Below are 17313 nucleotides of genomic sequence, written 5' to 3' on the forward strand. Positions count from 1 at the left end.
CACACTGTTTAAAGGTGAGACACCTTCCCGGAGCCAGTGAAAGAATTGCCAATGGGTCATGAATTGGTGTGTACAGGTAAGTCAAGAATGGCCGATCGCGACACGGTCTAATTTTTAGTTTGGCTAAAGTGGTATGTACTACGTTATCCACGGCCCGTAAGTTAGTGGAACCCGGCGGTCGAAAAGTCCAACTTGGGTCACACCGCCACGTTCTACTTACCTACCTTTGGTATTGACTACCTCAATAAAGGATGTATGATAGTGCAGCGATAACCTCCATTTGCGATACGACATGATACGATAAGATATATTCAATTTACAATAAACATGTCGCAAGCAGAGCATGGTCTCTGTAAGCCTATGGCTGCTGAGTCTGCGAAGATCACCAAAGGAATTTAAGGCCACCTATCCCGAAAGCGGAAAACGTATAATTCACATCGCCAGGCGGGCAATAAAATCGAGGGCCATGACAACTTTGCACGCAGATAGCTCTGAGGAATAAGGCCGCGATCTGGCCCTCGAAGATACAGCCCCTCCTACATATTTCTCGTATATCAGTCGTTCCTGCAAACACCATGACTACCGCGAGAGATGGCCACCTACATCGAACCTTAATCACGCAATCTCACTCGCCAGTCGTGGCTGGCAGGGTTAGGGTTATGTTAAAACAAAGATTGATCAATCATTTCCGCCTAACGGAACCGGAACCTCCCCCGTTTGGTAGAGGAAGGGTGAGGTTACTGGGGCGCAAGCACCGGCGTGCATGGCAGAGAACTGCTGAAGTCATGCGCGCGGCGGTTGTGTAAGATGATGGCACTCGGATGTTTTGCTTTGGGTTTTCTGTTTTCTTTTTTTTTGCTTTTCTTTTCTTTCGTTCTGGGTCTTTTGTGGAGTAATATATTGAGACCTTGGGCTTTCGTTGGAGGTACATACCATGGAGGAAGATGGTGGTGGAGGTGCGGGTACTTTGTGGGTGTCGTGGAGGGACCAGGGTTTGAGCATGCCGCTAATATATCTTGGCACACAACTTATCACTCGGTTACCAGTAGCTTGTTGATCCCCCTCAATCCTGAAACCCCAAGCTCTCGCGAAGTACAAAAACGGAATATAAACCGAGATTAGTCAAAGTCCAACATTTAATAAGCTAGTCCCGAGGGTTTGAGCCACAAAGCCCAAAACATTACGCGACGAGGCGAGTGATAGACCATGATCCCGCTCAAAGCCGGCAACGCGTGACGAAGATATATGTTCTCAAGTCAGGCCTTTTTACACATCCAATCCGAGTTCTTGGCCATGGGTACCGCCGTTGTCGACTCTCCTCAGTTTCCAGAAGCTGGAAATTGAATTCTGAGCAGATCGGCGCACACGCCGTATGAAGTAACCAAGAGAGGTAGATTATAAGCACTTGTATTGATAATGAGAGGAGAGAGCAATTGTTCTCTCTCTCAGCTCATATACTATCTATCTACATGACACGTTCTCTAATGGCAACTATACTGCCCAAATTGCCCTACGCCTCCTTACGTATCCTCCCTAAGCCGAGGCCGCGCGGAAATCCACCCCCCTTTCTCTACACATACACTCCCCACTACAAAAGCCGCACTTAGAAGTAAGGTTACGGATAAGTAAGGTAAGAGACTTGATGGATTGGGGGGGTTGGAGGGGTTGGAAGGATTGGAAGGATGAAATTACCCTGTATAAATACGTCAGCGATCTGTAGAGAGATTCCGCTAGGTGGGGGCCATGGATTGCCGTTTATATTGGATTAATATAATATAGAAAATACCGCAATCGCCGAGTAAACGCAATGAAAAAGCTAGTGATGGGCTTAAGAGGGACGCTTTGTCCCTAGGTAAGAGAAGGAAAGACTACATATCTAGCCAAAAATAGAGAATATAAGGTAAGATAAGGCAAGACTAAAAGTGAGATAGTCTCAAGATCCTTGGATCACGCGAGTGATCGCCTATAATCTAGATTCCGAAACCCTAACCCTGGAGAATCATACCGGCGAACCGGGGTGAGTGGTAGGTTCCAGTCCCCACCGTAATTAATTGGCTTTGCACATTACATGGGTCAAGCATCGGGAATTAAGGGAATCCCCTCCGCACTTTACGGGAGGGGACGAAACAACCTCAAGTATCGTCTTTGCATCAGCCCATATCACTAAAAATTGCTAGTGGAATTGTCATCACGAGAAAAAGAGATCTATATATATATATAGAAAAGAGAGTATATGTTATGACCATTTAGTGACATGAAACAAAAGACCTTTACCACATCAAACGGTTCAGAATTTAGATCCTCGGCCGCTTAGGCGTTTCCTCTTCAGCATCCTGGCTCCATTTCCGTTTCACTCTGTGGCTTGTGGTTGCCGGATCCTGCTCAGTGACTGGGCAGGGTGAACGTGATGCCGGCTCATTGATCCCACTCATGTCCTCATCACTTTTGTTTACTTCCTCTAAGATATCCATGTCTTCTACACCTGTGAGGGTTGCGTCTAGTATATCCTCGTCCTCATCTTCGTCCTCGTCCTCGTCTCCCCTCCACTTGAAATCAGACTTCCATCGAGTTCCCTCCTCAAGGAACAGATTGTTGACCTTTCGGCTCTGAAACCATTTGTGTTGAACCTTGCGGTACCGCACAGCAATGATGTGGTCGCCGGGCATATCAAAGACACTCATTTGACCATAGGCAGCCTCGTTCGAAAATTGAACACCGGAGGTAAGGCTTATCAGAGTAGTTATACTTACCATCCCGCCGGTAGGTAGAGGATTGGCCAATACCTCTGCGCCCATCCCACCTTTGGTCCTCGAAACCAGCGTTCTGGACAGCTGGGCATCTTTGACGATAAGAAATCCGACAACAAGGTATATATTGCGGTTTTCGTTGATGGTCTCCTCGATCCACTCTTGTGTTTCAGGGTTTTTACATGCATCTTTGAACCACTTTCCGGAGTTCTTGAGCTCATAGGTCGTGGCTTCTGGGGTCATTAGGCTGGTGGCGGCGGTACTTCGTGTCTCGCGAAAGGAGGAGAGCGCATCACTGAGGTATGACCGAAACTTTGAGGTATTTGAAGAGTTTTGACTTGCGCGGAGGTTTTTGTGGGAAACAACGTCGAATTCATCGTCCGTTGGGCGAGATTCGAACGGGTTGTGCAAATCTTGTTGGGGATTTTTGGCGCTTTGAACGAGGCACCCTAACTGGAGAGATCCGAGAGACAAGAACTTTCCGAGAGGGTGGGATCTAAGGGACATTCGGAAGTGTAAGGCCGAGACGATAATGAAATCCTGAAAGGGTTTGTGATGGGAAGGAATAGGAAGGAGGCGTGAAAAGGTGGATGAGAGGGCTCACGCCAGAGTTACGGATCTCTCAATCTCTGCGCTGGCATTTCGAGTGCAAGCCATAACCGAGATCGATTTCCAACCAATCGTCTTGATTTGACTACCAAAGTGGGTTCTCATTTCTGATTGCGCGTTGCGACCGTGAGTATTGCTTAGCAATTTCTACTATTGCCATCTGGTAGTGAGCTTTGAGAATACATTCTCCGAACTTATTATGCTTCTAGCTTGGGTCGCTGGGAGAGTTCAGTATCAAATTCATGGACCGTAATGGTTGTGGGGCGGCCGCACTGGTGAAGAAAATGATCATCACCAGCTTTGTCCTGCGCACAGCAGCCTCTTAACCAAGTTTTTTTATTTTCTTATTTATTATGTATCCCTTTTAACTACTGCGTTTCGTTATATATTCAAAATACCCAAGTCTCCCCGATCAATTGCGTACGCAATTTTCAAATTCCTCGGTACCACGAGCCGCCATACCAGTTGCCAAGTTACTCGTGGTGAGCTGGCTTTGCTGACGAGTAAAATGCTGCAGAGGGGAATTGCGGGTCTCCGAGCAGAGCTCCTGAACGCGAAGGATCTAAAGACAACTCATACTGGCACTACCAACATTCACTCACTCGCTGTCAAACATTACACAAAACAAGCAGGCAAAACGGGACGAAATAAAAGAAAACGGGAGAACGTCGCTCGGGGTATTGTATTGATCAACACCGTATGGCACCTCCAGCAAAAAGTCTGAAACAATAACCGAAAACTAACTCCGCTCCCAAGAGCTATTATGGAAACGGTGACGGAGAGCGGCGAATCGTCCCAGAATTCAAAAGTTACACCAAGCCCCCAGGAGACCGAACAGAATGCTCAGATCTTGCCTGGAACGCTTCTGGCAGGGGATGTGGTCGGCTCCATTGACGATCCCATCGAGAAAACTGAAGAGATGGCTGTGACTATCAAGTCCGCGTGGATGAACCTTGAGGGGGTAGTGACGATGCTTCAGGAGATTAAGGAGACAACACAGGATCCTCTGGACCTGCCTGGAACGCGTCAGGCCACGGATGAGACCGGCTCCATTGATGATTCCATAGAACAGGCGAGAGGGATTGCTGCCACCACTAAGTCTGTGTGGATGAATCTTGAGGGAGTAGCAATAACGCTCCGGGAGACCAAGTCAGCTGGGCTTGTCACTGTCAACGATACCAATGGGGATCCCCAAGCATGGGCAGCGAGGAGCAGAGATCTTGTCAAAGAGTTAACCCCCGCATTGACAACGATGAGCGACTTCATAAGCTTGATCTACGCGCGATATGGGCGGGGAGAAGATCTCGAGCAGGCTATTAAGATTACCGAACTGTTACTGGAGGTAACCCCAATCGGTACGCCCAGCCGCGTATCCGTGCTGAGCAGCCTGAGCACGTTGTTTGGACATAGATACGACAGGTTACGGGAGCCAGAGGATCTTGGAAAACTCATCAAGTACGCCGAAGACACCTTGGATGAGGCTGCGGAAGATTCTGTCCATACACGAATCTTTTCAAGCAAGCTCAGCAATAAACTTTTTGCTAGGTACGCGCGCTTCGGTAACTTGGAAGACCTTACAAAAGCCATCGACCGAGCAGAAAGGGCACTACCAGTAACGAACGCATTTGACCTAAAAACGTTGAATAACTTGAGCAATTACTTTGCGGCTCGCTTCGAGCGACTAGGGGCCGTAGAGGATCTCGAAAGTGCCATCTGTCGAGCTGAATTGGGACTCACGATAGCCGCCAAAGGCAGCAGTGTTCGATTATTTCTACTGAGTAGCATGAGTGTGTACCTACATACAAGATACGAGCGATTTGGAAGCTTGGATGACCTTGAGAAATCTATTCATCAAAGCCAAGAGGTAGTAACAGCAACCCTAACCAACGATCCAAACAGGGCAAGCAGGCTGAGCAGCCTCAGCAACCACCTTTCTAGCAGGTACGAGCGCCTGGGAAACCTGGAGGACATTGAGAACGCAATCGATACAGGACAACAGGCGGTAGCAGCAACCCCGGACGGCCATCCGGACCTAGCAAGCATGCTCAACAGTCTCAGCATCCAGTTTTTCCGCAGATATGAGCGACTGGGAGCCTTGGAAGACCTTGATAAGGCAATCGATCGAGCCCAGGGGGCGGTAGCAGCGGCCCCAATCGATCACCCTGACCGGGCAGAAAATCTGAACAGCCTCAGCTGCTTCCTTTCTAGCAGACATGAGCGGCTTGGAACCTTAGAGGCCCTTGAGAAAGCAATTGATGGATCTCATGAGGCAGTGGTAGCAACACCGATCAATCACCCTAGTCGGCCACACAGACTCATGAACCTCAGTTGCCACCTCTCCAGAAGGTACGAGCGCCTGGGAAACCTGGAGGACCTTGAGAAATCAATCGATCAAGCACAACAGGCGATAGCAGCAACCCCAGATGGCCACCCGAACCTAGCATTCATGCTTAGTAGGCTCAGCGGCGCACTTTATAGCAGGTACGAACGCCTGGGAAACTGGGAGGATCTTGAGAAATCAACCAATCAAGCGCAGCAGGCGGTAGCAGCAACTCCAGATGGCCACCCGGACCTAGCAATCCCGCTTACCAGGCTCAGCAGCTCTCTTTATAGCAGGTACGAGCGGCTAGAAACCTTAAGGGACCTTGATAAAGCAATTGAGTTAGCTCGTGAGGTGGTAGCAGCAACTCCAGATGGCCACCCTGACCGGTTGCAGAGACTGAACAACCTCAACATCTATGTTTCTAGGAGGTACAAGCGAGTAGGAACGTTTGAAGGTTTTGGAGAAGCGATCGATGGACCCCAGAAGGCGGTAGCAGTCATCCCAGATGATCACCCTGCCCGAGCAACTATCCTCAGTAGCCTAAGCGATTTGATTTATATCAGGCACGAGCGGGAGGGCACAGTGGAAGATCTCGATAAAGCAATTGAGCTAGCCCATGAGTCTCTATCCGTAACCCCAGCCAACCACCCTGATAGGTCACTCAGACTGAACTATCTCAGCATCAGGCTTTTCCGAAGGTTCAAAGAACTGGGAACATCAGAAGATCTCGACGCCGCAATCGACCGGTCCCAGGAGGCTGTTGCATCAACTCCTGCAGAGCACCCCTGGAAGGGAACCATGTTGTTTGCCCTTGGCGCTTTATTCATTGCTAGATACATCAGAACGGATAACCTTGAGGATCTGGAGTCCTCTCTGAGTGCCAATCAAGGCTCTTGGAACCGTAAAAACGCACCCCCAAGCCAAAGAATCGACGCAGCACACAGTGCTGCCCTCATCCTTTCTTATCAAAACCGGTGGCATGAAGCGAATTCTATTCTGGAGGAAGCTGTCCAACTTCTCCCGCAAGTAAGCTTACGATCGATAAGCCGAGACGACCAGCAGTTTCAACTATCTAGATTCTCTCAACTCGCCACTGATACTCTATTCGCAGGTCTTCAAGCAGGAAAGGGTGTACATCACTGCCTGAAGTTACTCGAACTTTCTCGCGGAATTATTCTCGCCCTCGTTATGGATTGCAGGAGCGACGTGTCAGACCTTCGGGTGGAATATCCGGCCCTTTTTGAGAGATTCACCAGTCTTCGCAGTGAGGTTGACGTTCCGTTTGAATTGAACAAACTTGGACCTCCTAGTGAACTGGAATGGAAGCGTCGTGTGCAAGCGGTGAGTGAACTAGACGAGACTTTGAATGCTATCCGAGGATTACCTGGCTTTGAAGGCTTTCAGCTTCCACCTGAGGCAGAGGACCTCATGGCGATGGCCCGGCAAGGTCCAATCGTTATTCCCTATAGCTCGAAGTTTGGGAGTGGTGCAATAATTATTTCAAAGTCTACCATCAAATCATTACCACTACCAGATTTAGAATATGAGGAGATCATGGAGCGCATGAGACAGTTACGTGAAGACCTCTTTCGTGGCAGCCGTTCCACGTACCCGGCAAGGAACCAGCAACTGCTAGACATCCTTCTCTGGTTGTGGGATACTATGGTGGGGCCAGTTCTCGAAGAATTGGAGTTTCGCCCCTGTTTAGACGAGACCAGCCTCCCCCGGATTTGGTGGATTGGTGTAGGTGCCCTAGCCACATTACCTTTCCATGCGGCTGGTGATCATTCACCTGGTTCCACACACAACACGTTTAGTCGAGCCATTTCATCGTACATTCCAACCATCAAAGCGCTCTCATACGTTCGTGAGGGCAAATTGGAGCTATTAGGTCGACAGGACTCCAAACTACTCCTAGTTACGATGCCTACAACCCCTAACAAACCCCGTCTAACCAAGGTTGCGGGTGAGGCTAGCAAAATCGCCAGCGTGGTCAGTGAAACAACGAACACACTACTTTTAGAGAGTCCTAGTGCTGCCCACGTCCTTGAGGAGCTTTCTTCCTGCCAAGCTGTGCATTTTGCATGTCATGGCATCTCCGATGCCAAAAACCCTTCAAATAGCCATCTCCTTCTATTTAAGAACGACGGTTCAGAGAGGGGAGCGATCGACCCGCTGACTGCCGGTGCAATATCGGGTACGAATATGAGAAAGATGAACGCTCAGATAGCGTACCTCTCGGCTTGCCACAGTGCCTCCAATCAAGCTCAAAACCTTGCAAACGAATCGATTCATATTGCCAGCGGATTCCAGCTTGCCGGGTTCAGTCACGTGCTTGCAACCCTCTGGAAGTCTCAAGACTCTGCCGCTGAGGAGGTTGCGGTTGAGTTTTACCGGTCTCTGTTTGATGGCCATGGAGACGGGCACTCCAAAGTCAGCCTTTCCCTCCACCGTGCTGTGAAGAGATTACGCGACAGAATCCCAAGGCAACCAATTGTATGGGCATCCTACATCCATACGGGAGCTTGAATGCGAGATATGGAGACGATACAGCTACAGTTATTTTCTTGGAGCTTAGACTTGTCTTTTCCCTTTTAGGGGATCTTGAGGAAGATGTTATGGTATTAGTGGTACTCGGTTGTGGGTTTCGTTCGTGAAAACCTATGTATCTTATATTGCTTTTTGGCAGAAATTCCTTAAGATCCTTTTTTTTTTTTGGTTTCCCTCAGTAATTATGTGGGTTGACAGTGGGCGGACCCCGCAATGAGTCATGAGTTATTTGGGTGTACCCGGGTTAGCAACAGTGGTTTGGGTCATGTGAGAGGTAAAACTTCTGTGTGTTGGGTTCGGTGGAAGGGAAGATTTACCTAGGTGAATGGGTTGAGCAAAAAAAAAAAGAAATTTACTTAGGTAACCGATGGGCCGAGTGATCTTCTATGAAGATATATGTATGGTGCGCCCACGCTTAAAGATAGCGGATCGCGACGAAATGTCAATGGCTTATAACTTTGCGACGAAAAACCGTAAAAAAAAAGCGTAATGATAGAACTCTAGTACTAGTGATGAAGTTTAGTTCTATCATTGCAGAATCTTAATATCTGTCTGGGTTGTAAAGCCTTAGGAAGTTGAAATTGTGTATTTTTGTATGTAAAATGCGCCAAGACTGAACAAAGTGGAACAGTATTATACCCATTTATACCCCAGAAAAGCAAACCTGACTGATCCGTGGCAGTAATGCAGCAGAATTGCTAGAAATGGGCCCTCTTATTGGCCCATGAGGCCCTATTGCAGCCACAATTGTTCCACTTCGGTATGCCACCATATCACCTTTAAGAGTGTGCGCACCATATCTGCTGTATAATTCTAGCGGGTAGGTCCGAGAAGATGCAACAGTTATAGGCGTAGTTGCTTTGCAGAAAAAGCCGTTGTAAAGAGAAATTCAAACAGGGTAGATGCCTACAAAGAGTTGATCAAAGATCTTGTACGAAACGTTACCTATATTTTCTCTACGCGCTAGTGCGCGTGTGCACGCTAGCATGAAGTACATGTAGTCTTGTCTATGAGACGGGTGGGATCTGGTCGTGCCACCCTCACGAGTCGATTTTAGCTCAGCCTTTCGGATGTTATCTTAACCACTGCAAAAACACCAACATAAAATGTTGCATCAGAAAACCCTAACCCTAGGACATATATCCCAACGAAGATATCTAAAATAATCTTAGGGATGGCTAGTATCTAAGCGTATGAAAAGGCAACTTGATCGAACCGAGCCGAGCAGCTCTTGTTACCAGCCGGTTCGAGCTTTCCCTCTTTCTCGTCTCGAGCTGGCTCGTGGACCACAAGTGCGGGTTGTGGCATGCCTAACCCTGTCAAGCGAGGATCGACTTCGCCTGCGATGAATTAGGGGTAATCAAGGTTGGGTGACTTCGCCGGATGAAGTGGCGGATGAAGTTTTTTAGTGGGCGAAAAGCAAAAGCAGTAGAGTGCGGACTAAGAGGTTCACCCATGAGCGTTGAAGGTGGTTGAGTGGTTGGGTTTTGGTTTAGCTATCCAAGATAGGTATAGGGATGGTGAAAGGCAAGGGTTAGGACCCGATCTCTTTCATTTTCCAACGTTGTTCAAAGGTTTGGTGGGTTGCCGTGAGGCCAGTGATCGTTGCGCGAGATTTAATTACCATGCCATAGAACTTAGAGAAGAAAAGGCTTGTGAACCAGCTGCAGTTATTCAAGGATGCTAGCGAGCGCCTTGGGGTTATGGGAGGGGGGCTGTTCAATTTTGGGGTAGAGGTTGTACTAGGTGCTTTGACAGGTTGACCGGCGCTGAGATTTTCTTTTGTTAATTTGTAACCTGGCTCTTGAAGACGGATATATATATGTCTACCGCTATTTTTTTATTTCTTCTTGGCTTTTTTGCTTCAGTAAGCTCATACAATTAATGAATCAATTGCTCTAATTAGCTTGTAAGGAGTGTTTCTAAGCCGGCTTTTCCGACGATTTGCGCACGTGACAACGTTCTCATCTCTGTGGCCAGAGGTTTAGCGTATGTAGTGGGTTTACTTCGTCGGTTTCGACATCCAATATCTATCTGCTAATCGCCCGTGAACGGAAGTCACGATACTCAAGACCTCCGCCCGCCCTCCACCGCTTCTATCGGCGATAGCCCCCCCCGCGCGCCCCTTTTTTTTTCCCCGCAAGGCGGTTGCTACAGTGGTACGGTATCTCATGCCCAGTCCGGCTATCAATTGGTACAGTGATCATTGGGGCAACGATGAACAGACAGAAAGATATATCCCTGATACCTGACCATCTGATTTGCGGAAAAGTGCGTTCTCCGGTCGCTGCTGTATCAGTAACCATTCTATTTTTTCATGCTCCTTCCGACGACTAGGGATGCTGAATGCTACTTGATTCGGGAAATAACAAAGTTCGGTCCTCCAATCAATAAACCGTCCGGAGATGTGCCTGAGATTGTTTGGGGAAATGGCCAGTGCTAAGCGATAATTCTGTAGCGTTTAAACTGATGATATTGTAAACCGGATTCCCTTGACTTGATGGTTGAAGATACCCTCAAGTCTTCGCAGAATCCTGCCCTATTTATACATGTTGGGACCTATGCCAAGGCCCGCTTTCTAATACTAACTGATACACGATAATAGAATAAGATAATGTTCCCGAAGATAATCCAGATAGAAAAGCGCCCCCGCATAGTTCCGCCCCTTCATTCTAATTCCGACACGTAACCATGAACCTTGCAATTTCCAGTCATCGGGCTGTACCATACTACTATCCTAGACCTACTTCCCTAAGTAGAACAGCCTTCCGCCGTAAGCCCCGCTTCCTATTCTATTCCGGGTGAGACACCCAATAGTAAGCGTGCTGTCATAATAGTATGATACTAGTGTGGTAACACCGCGTGCCCCCACACTACCCGATACCTTTCGATGCTTGTCCTTCCGTTACCCGACCGTCCTCGCATCACAACCCGTCACTCGTATTCCTCACTGTTCTAAGCCTCTAGAACAGTGCTCCGTAGTTCCTGTAACAGAGATCTTGAGGTACGGGAGTGGATCTTGTATTGTACTGACCTTGTTCTGTGGTCCCAACCAACTCCACGCCGTTCAAGAGAAGGTCCGCATAGACTGAACTTGAGAGAACTCCGAACGAACCCGATCTACACACTCAGATGATATCAAAGAACCCCACCCCCGCCGGCTAGAAAATCTCGCGGGCGGCGAGCTTAAAGAAGCATATCATCACCCCCGAACCGACCTTCCGTATTAGTGCAACCCTCCTCCTCAAAGCTAACAGTGTCCTCTGTTCCCAAAGCCGACCCCCGGAGTTTCAGTTCTATTTCCCGTTGCAAAAGGGGGTTCGGTTCTTAGCCCACAGTTTGTTGCGCGCACGCGCGGTGCGGACTCGGGAAGGCCGGGCATGTACCGGATTGATGGAAGGTAGTAACAATCTACACACACCGCACCTCAACCGTCAGTCGTCATTAACCGCTCGCCAGTCGCTACCGATAGATGACACCCTTTCGGTGGGTCAGTACCCTGCGATAGCAGTGCCCGCATCATCATCGCACCCGCTTTACCACAACCCGGAGCGCATCGCAGGGGAGGTGTTCGGGGAGCAGATCCTGTGGAGCTACATGTCGGGGTTGAACTCATGCTGTTGTTGTGTAACGGAGACACGGTCCGCGACCCACCACCTTTCATCCATGGCAATGCGGGGAGGTCAGGGGTGGGTGGTGTTAGCGGGGTGCCGGTGGGGAACGATGACGCGGAAGTGCCTTTCGTGGAGTATCCATTTTCATCTTCAATTCAGGCCACCACGTATAGCTACTTGACACTACGCTACTGTCTCTCAACGCAAACACGCCAGCTGTCAATGCCCTGCAGAACCCATGCCTGATTAGCTTGATACGACGCCGATCGCCAACACCAACATCGCCGCCGTGATCGGCTCCGGCACTCCAGCATATCGCTGAGCGGGCGGCATCTCGATGGCTGAGCATGTGGCGGCCTGCGGGAGCGGGGTAGTAGTGTATGACGGCGTTGTGCAGCGAACCCGGGAGTTTCAAACTGAGTTACTAACAGACAGTTTTAAACTGGTTAGAAACTGGCTTGAGGAAAGCTGGGTGTTATGGTTATGAACTAATCACTGGTGTAAACCAAATTTTTGTATGGGTTAGGGTAATTCGAGGTGTAAAATCAGATTAGAAATTAAATTTGGGGTGGATTAGGGTAATCTTGGGGTGGAAATCAAGGTTAGTTCATGACATCTGACAGTTAAAAACTGCTGTGTATGACAGGCTGAGTTCGTGACGCTGTTTTTGACTCGAGCTCTGAGTTCGTTACGGGGCACTAGTAAATACATACAGTACGATGCCAGTCGTGAGGGTCAGGCGCAGCGTCGCAACGCCCCCCGAACCATCACGGGTACCAGCACAGCAACCACAATTGATCCTTTGGAGAGCTGAATTTTTGTATAGTTGTTAAATAGTAGATAAATAACAATAATTTCACATTTAATATCTTGTGTACCAACCTGCCGTGAAAAGGTTGTGGAAATCTGGTTGCGCGCGCGGCGTTGCGACGCCGCGCCTGACCCTCACGACTGGCATCGTACTGTACATATGCCATCCTTCATGCAGGTACGCGATCTCCAACCAGGATGGTGGAGAAGAAAGCCTGGGCATATGCAAGTGCATGTGCGACCTCGGGCCGTCCCGGGCCAGCCCGCGCAAAGGTGACAAAAACAATGTTAGGGCAGGGTCCCGTGAAATATTCACGAGTAAGATACTGGGAGTAAGAAACATGGTTATAAACCAGGCCCGGTCGAGAGGGAGTAAGACACTGTGGCAGGGTTAGGGTTATTTAAGCACAAATTTAGCAGAAAACAATCCGTAAAGAGTGAGGCAGATACAACTAGCTGGACCGTTGAAGAGGAATTCCGCATTTTTGTCTTATCTCATCGGCCACCCCAAGCATCATGCATTTATAAACACCAGTTTCCAACAGCTCGAGTGCTTCACCCTGTTTTAAACACGTCCTCGAGTATCTCACGGGACCCTGGTTAGGGGCCCGTGACGAACCTAGAAGTTCAAAACCGAGTTACTGATAGATAGTTTTAAATTGGTTAAAAACCGGCTTGAGGGAAGATGGGTGGCATGGTCATGAACTAGTCAGTGGTGAAAAATGGAACTTGGGGTGGGTTAGGGTAATTTTGTGGTTAGCTCATGACATTAACAGTTAAAACTACTATTTATGACAGACTGAGTTGACACACCCACCCTCTATGCCTTCTCGCGCCATAGATACCACAAAAAAGGCTATCTCCGGTCAAGGATTGTTTCCTTAGCGATTGGTTGAAGTGTGTGATTTTGATATCATATGCACAGCCAATTTTTCGAGTTATAGCGGTACGAGATGAATCATCTTCGACTGACAAGATCGAGGCATGTATTGATGATGATAGTGACAAGACGGCACCAAGAACTAGAGGTAGTCGTGATGCGGACACCTGCACATGATACTACCAATCACTACGTTCCCCTTGGCGCCTATTTCGGCTATCATCCGCATCTCTGTATTTCAAACCGTTTACAACGAGTGCGCCCAACAATGTGCATGCTCAGAGCCTCAAGACTTGGCAAGCGTGTACTTGGCACTAGCTGCCAAGGTTATTTCCTCCACAGCTGCACGAAATATCACTCGCGGGCGGCGGTGATCAATACCGAGACTTTCTGTCCTGATACAATTGCACTTGCTTGGTTTCATTCGTTTCTGGGCCGGCCGTCACCCAACAATACATTTGCTTCTTAAAGCATCTGAGGTTTAAATCAATCACTACACCATTAAGAATTTCCTAGCACTGAAAATTAGTGGGAGGAATGATGGTTGCAACGTGCATAAAACTATTCCTGATAAACAAGGTCTTGGTGTAGGTATATTGAAACTTAAGAACACAAAAATCTGAGACCACCAAAGAACAGGTCAAACCCCGACAAACCCCGAAAAACCTCCCAACCTATCTCCTGGATACCTCACAATTCACTTCAAAACGGATGCCGCTCACTCCCTCCAAGTTCACTGCGTCATCTAGCACATTGACATTCCATGTTGTAAACAGCGCTGGTCGACTATACTGGTCGGCATCAATGTACACCCCATCCGTCACAATCCGTTCACCGTTCGCTTCATACTCAAAGGATCTTGGTGCGGTTTCCCCGACAAACTCAATGGCCTCGTACGGCGGGGCAATATCGATATCCCTGAAGCGAGATGCGGAGCTGATCTCTAGATCAATTGTTGAACCGCCGGTGGTTGTGGCGCCTGTAAGGTAACACCTACGGCGGTATTAGTGAAACGCCCACAATCAAAATCCCACGGCGATGGAGGTGGGGTGGAGGTAACATACCTAACACGTGACACGCGAACACGAGCAAACCTCGAGAACATTGCGTTCGTGATGTCAACAGTGAACGATATAGCTCTGTCTCCCTTCAATCGACTCTTCCAGTCGGCTCCACACGATTCTTCTGTAAATTTGAACGTTCGTTCTTGGCTCCTAAGCTCTGCGCGCACCGATGCAACGGCGCCCTGAAGCCTTGCCGCATCGTCGACATAATACGGCGCTGGCTTCGTGGCCGCTATCTTAATGGGTGGGGTGCGATTGAGAGAGAAATATGTGTACGCTGCGAGATACCCGTGGAAGTCCACAGCCACCCATGTCCGAGCTGACAAGAGGCGCTCAAACATTGCTCTCTGTACGATAGACAGAACATGCTCATCGGCGGCGATATTGGTGATAGCTGACCTAAGGCGGCCAGTATGGCGGTTAGCCACCCGCTGTTGAAGTACCACACGAGTGAGGGTATCTCCGGTGGTGATGTAGGCTGTCTGAGCTGCAAGGATTGCTTTGCCTAAGATGGGAAGTTTCTGCAGAGCAGAGTAGTATTCGACATAGCCCTCGATGTCTACGAAAGTTAGTTTAAGTGAAAATTATGGGGAGATTGAGGACTGGGAGAGGGATAAATGTTTCCGGGCCGCAATTACCGTTCTCAGCCATCTGCGAGAATAGTGATTAGTTAACTATCAGTAGAGTGAAAGGAATGGGGTCCCACAGGATCAAAAACCATCTTGACATCTACCGCGTATGAGTCCCTGAAGAACGGATCAGTATTGATTAAGCAGACTCAAAGGGTTAGAGCCATACCACTCAGCTGCAACGTTGATCACATCGTCCGTCTTGCTCGATGGAACTGGGTAGAAGCTGTCAGCATGTTATGTCAAAGGTTCGGCGTCGATATGTACCTTCTGGGATCTTAGGCCCGGTCTCAACCTTTGAGGAAAGTGCCTTCACGATGGCTGCTGTACTATCAACAATAGTCTTGATCTTCTCAAGGGCCTCATGTAGCTTTTCAATAAGCTCTGCAATCTTTTTGATGCCTTGGATGAGTTTCTGAAATTTGCTGGTCCCTTCAGCGATCTGTAACCACGGATGTTAGTCAAGAGTGTAATGTACAACTAGGTGATGTGGACACAAAAACGGACGTTTTTGATTGCGTTTGCTGCGGCCCCTGCGCCTGCTGCTGCTCCGGCGGCGCCCGCTGTTCATGAAACTATAATCAGCACTCAATCTTTGACACACGAGATCACTCACATACCTGGTGGGACTACAACGGCGACAACAAGACTCGCCGTTACTGTCACCAATGACATGATGGCCTCGCCAATAAGTTTGTTCTTCTACAATGCTAGTCAGCATTAATCCACGCATTGAGCTTCATGGTATGGACTTGCCTCACTCTGCTTCCACTTTTCTACACCTGCATTAAATGCCTTCGCCAGGCCATCAAGCTCACTTTGCAGTTTCTGTCTCCTGTTAGAGCCTGGTATTAGAAGTGGGGCATTTTACCCACATTAAATCTCTTCTTCGCGGTCTCATACGCCTCCTCCGCATCCTTATACCTCTTTTTTGCAAGCCCCTCCAAAAACAGGTACTGAGACTCTACATCTGCAGAGTGGCCGAGTGCAATTTCCGCTGTAGTCTTTGCGTCTTCCTTCCTCACAGTCTCAGACACAAAACGATGGTAGCTATTCTCAAATGCGAGCACCGCCGCCAGGCGCGCTTTAAGCACGCTCTTGCAGGCGCCGAGATCGAGAGAGGGGACATAGACGGAGAAGCCGTCACCCATGGTGCCTATTTGTTGCCTTCGGTCAGTAACAGCGATCTTATTTGTATCCATGGGGAACGGAGGAGCACTGACTGAGACGTGCTGCAAGTGCATTAGCTTGTAAATTGAGTTCCAGTGCTGCAGCATTCCCTTGAGTTGCGCCAGCGATAAAGGACAGGATGCTATAAGTTGTTGGTATATCGGTCTGGATCCATGTCGACGCTAGAATGAACTGGTACTGAAGAAGCCGGGGAAGGTTACTGAAATATATGTTAGCACTTGGGTGACAGATTATTAAAGAATTTTACTTGAGGGCATGGAGCTTTACTCATTACGACGACCAAGGGTTTTGACACTTTTCCCATCCGGTGTCAGTTCAGCCCAGTAGTCCAGCGTATCGAGCTCGTCAGCTGGCTGCTCAGCATCATATGTCTTGATTCCATCTTCCTCCACGGATAGGATTACCCCCATGAATCTGGTTTGGGCTTGAGGGTTTGCTTGGCACCGTTGATAACGACCACAAAGTTCGGCGGAAGTGCACTGGTTCGGAAGGCGATACTGCTATCGAGTGGAAGCTTCACTTCCAACGGCTTAGTCGCCGAGGGGAACCAGAGTCGCGCTGTGAGAAGGATATGGGTTTCCGTGGTAAGTGAGATCTCCGGGGTTTCCGTAGCGCTATCGATACAATCGCCATAGATGCGGATGGTGGAGGCCGTTTTGCCCTCGAACTTGCTAAGGTGTGTGACAGCGGCGCCGATGTCGGGCCAGCATGGGCGACGGGCACTGACCTGTGTAAAACCTGTTAATAGTGAAAGTCGGGGGCGGTAGTATGTGCAATCAATGTACCTGTGACCCACTAATCCATTCGGCCTCAACCACGTTAAATTCTGTGCCAGTGAGACTCAACTGCTGGATGGCTGCGTCGTAGTCTTCCGAGGTTTTCTTGACAAGAGCCAT

At 48.8% G+C, this 17313-nt stretch overlaps 3 protein-coding genes across 3 annotated transcripts; 1 reads left to right on the plus strand and 2 right to left on the minus strand.

Annotated features, from left to right (window-relative positions):
* Window positions 1-2294: 2294 nt before the first annotated feature.
* LAJ45_02990 (uncharacterized protein) lies at window positions 2295-3254 on the minus strand (the record flags this gene model as incomplete). Its single annotated transcript, XM_046112580.1, has 1 exon — window positions 2295-3254. The coding sequence occupies one exon, from the start codon at window positions 3252-3254 to the stop codon at window positions 2295-2297; it is 960 nt and encodes a 319-aa protein (XP_045974069.1).
* Window positions 3255-3864: 610 nt separating this feature from the next.
* LAJ45_02991 (uncharacterized protein) lies at window positions 3865-8208 on the plus strand (the record flags this gene model as incomplete). Its single annotated transcript, XM_046112581.1, has 4 exons — window positions 3865-4053; window positions 4113-4148; window positions 4204-7020; window positions 7084-8208. 4 exons carry the CDS (start codon window positions 3865-3867, stop codon window positions 8206-8208), a joined length of 4167 nt encoding a protein of 1388 aa, XP_045974070.1.
* A 5999-nt stretch (window positions 8209-14207) lies between these two features.
* Window positions 14208-17313, minus strand: LAJ45_02992 (uncharacterized protein; the record flags this gene model as incomplete). The annotated part of the gene is made up of 14 exons (XM_046112582.1): window positions 14208-14526; window positions 14598-15156; window positions 15236-15248; window positions 15304-15343; window positions 15396-15441; window positions 15494-15668; window positions 15734-15789; window positions 15847-15928; window positions 15983-16054; window positions 16102-16382; window positions 16450-16616; window positions 16685-16799; window positions 16862-17144; window positions 17203-17313. The coding sequence occupies 14 exons, from the start codon at window positions 17311-17313 to the stop codon at window positions 14208-14210; spliced, it is 2319 nt and encodes a 772-aa protein (XP_045974071.1).

This window comes from Morchella importuna, assembly GCF_003444635.1.
Source record: "Morchella importuna strain M04M26 chromosome Unknown Morimp01GS006, whole genome shotgun sequence".
Classification (NCBI taxonomy): Eukaryota; Fungi; Ascomycota; class Pezizomycetes; order Pezizales; family Morchellaceae; genus Morchella; species Morchella importuna.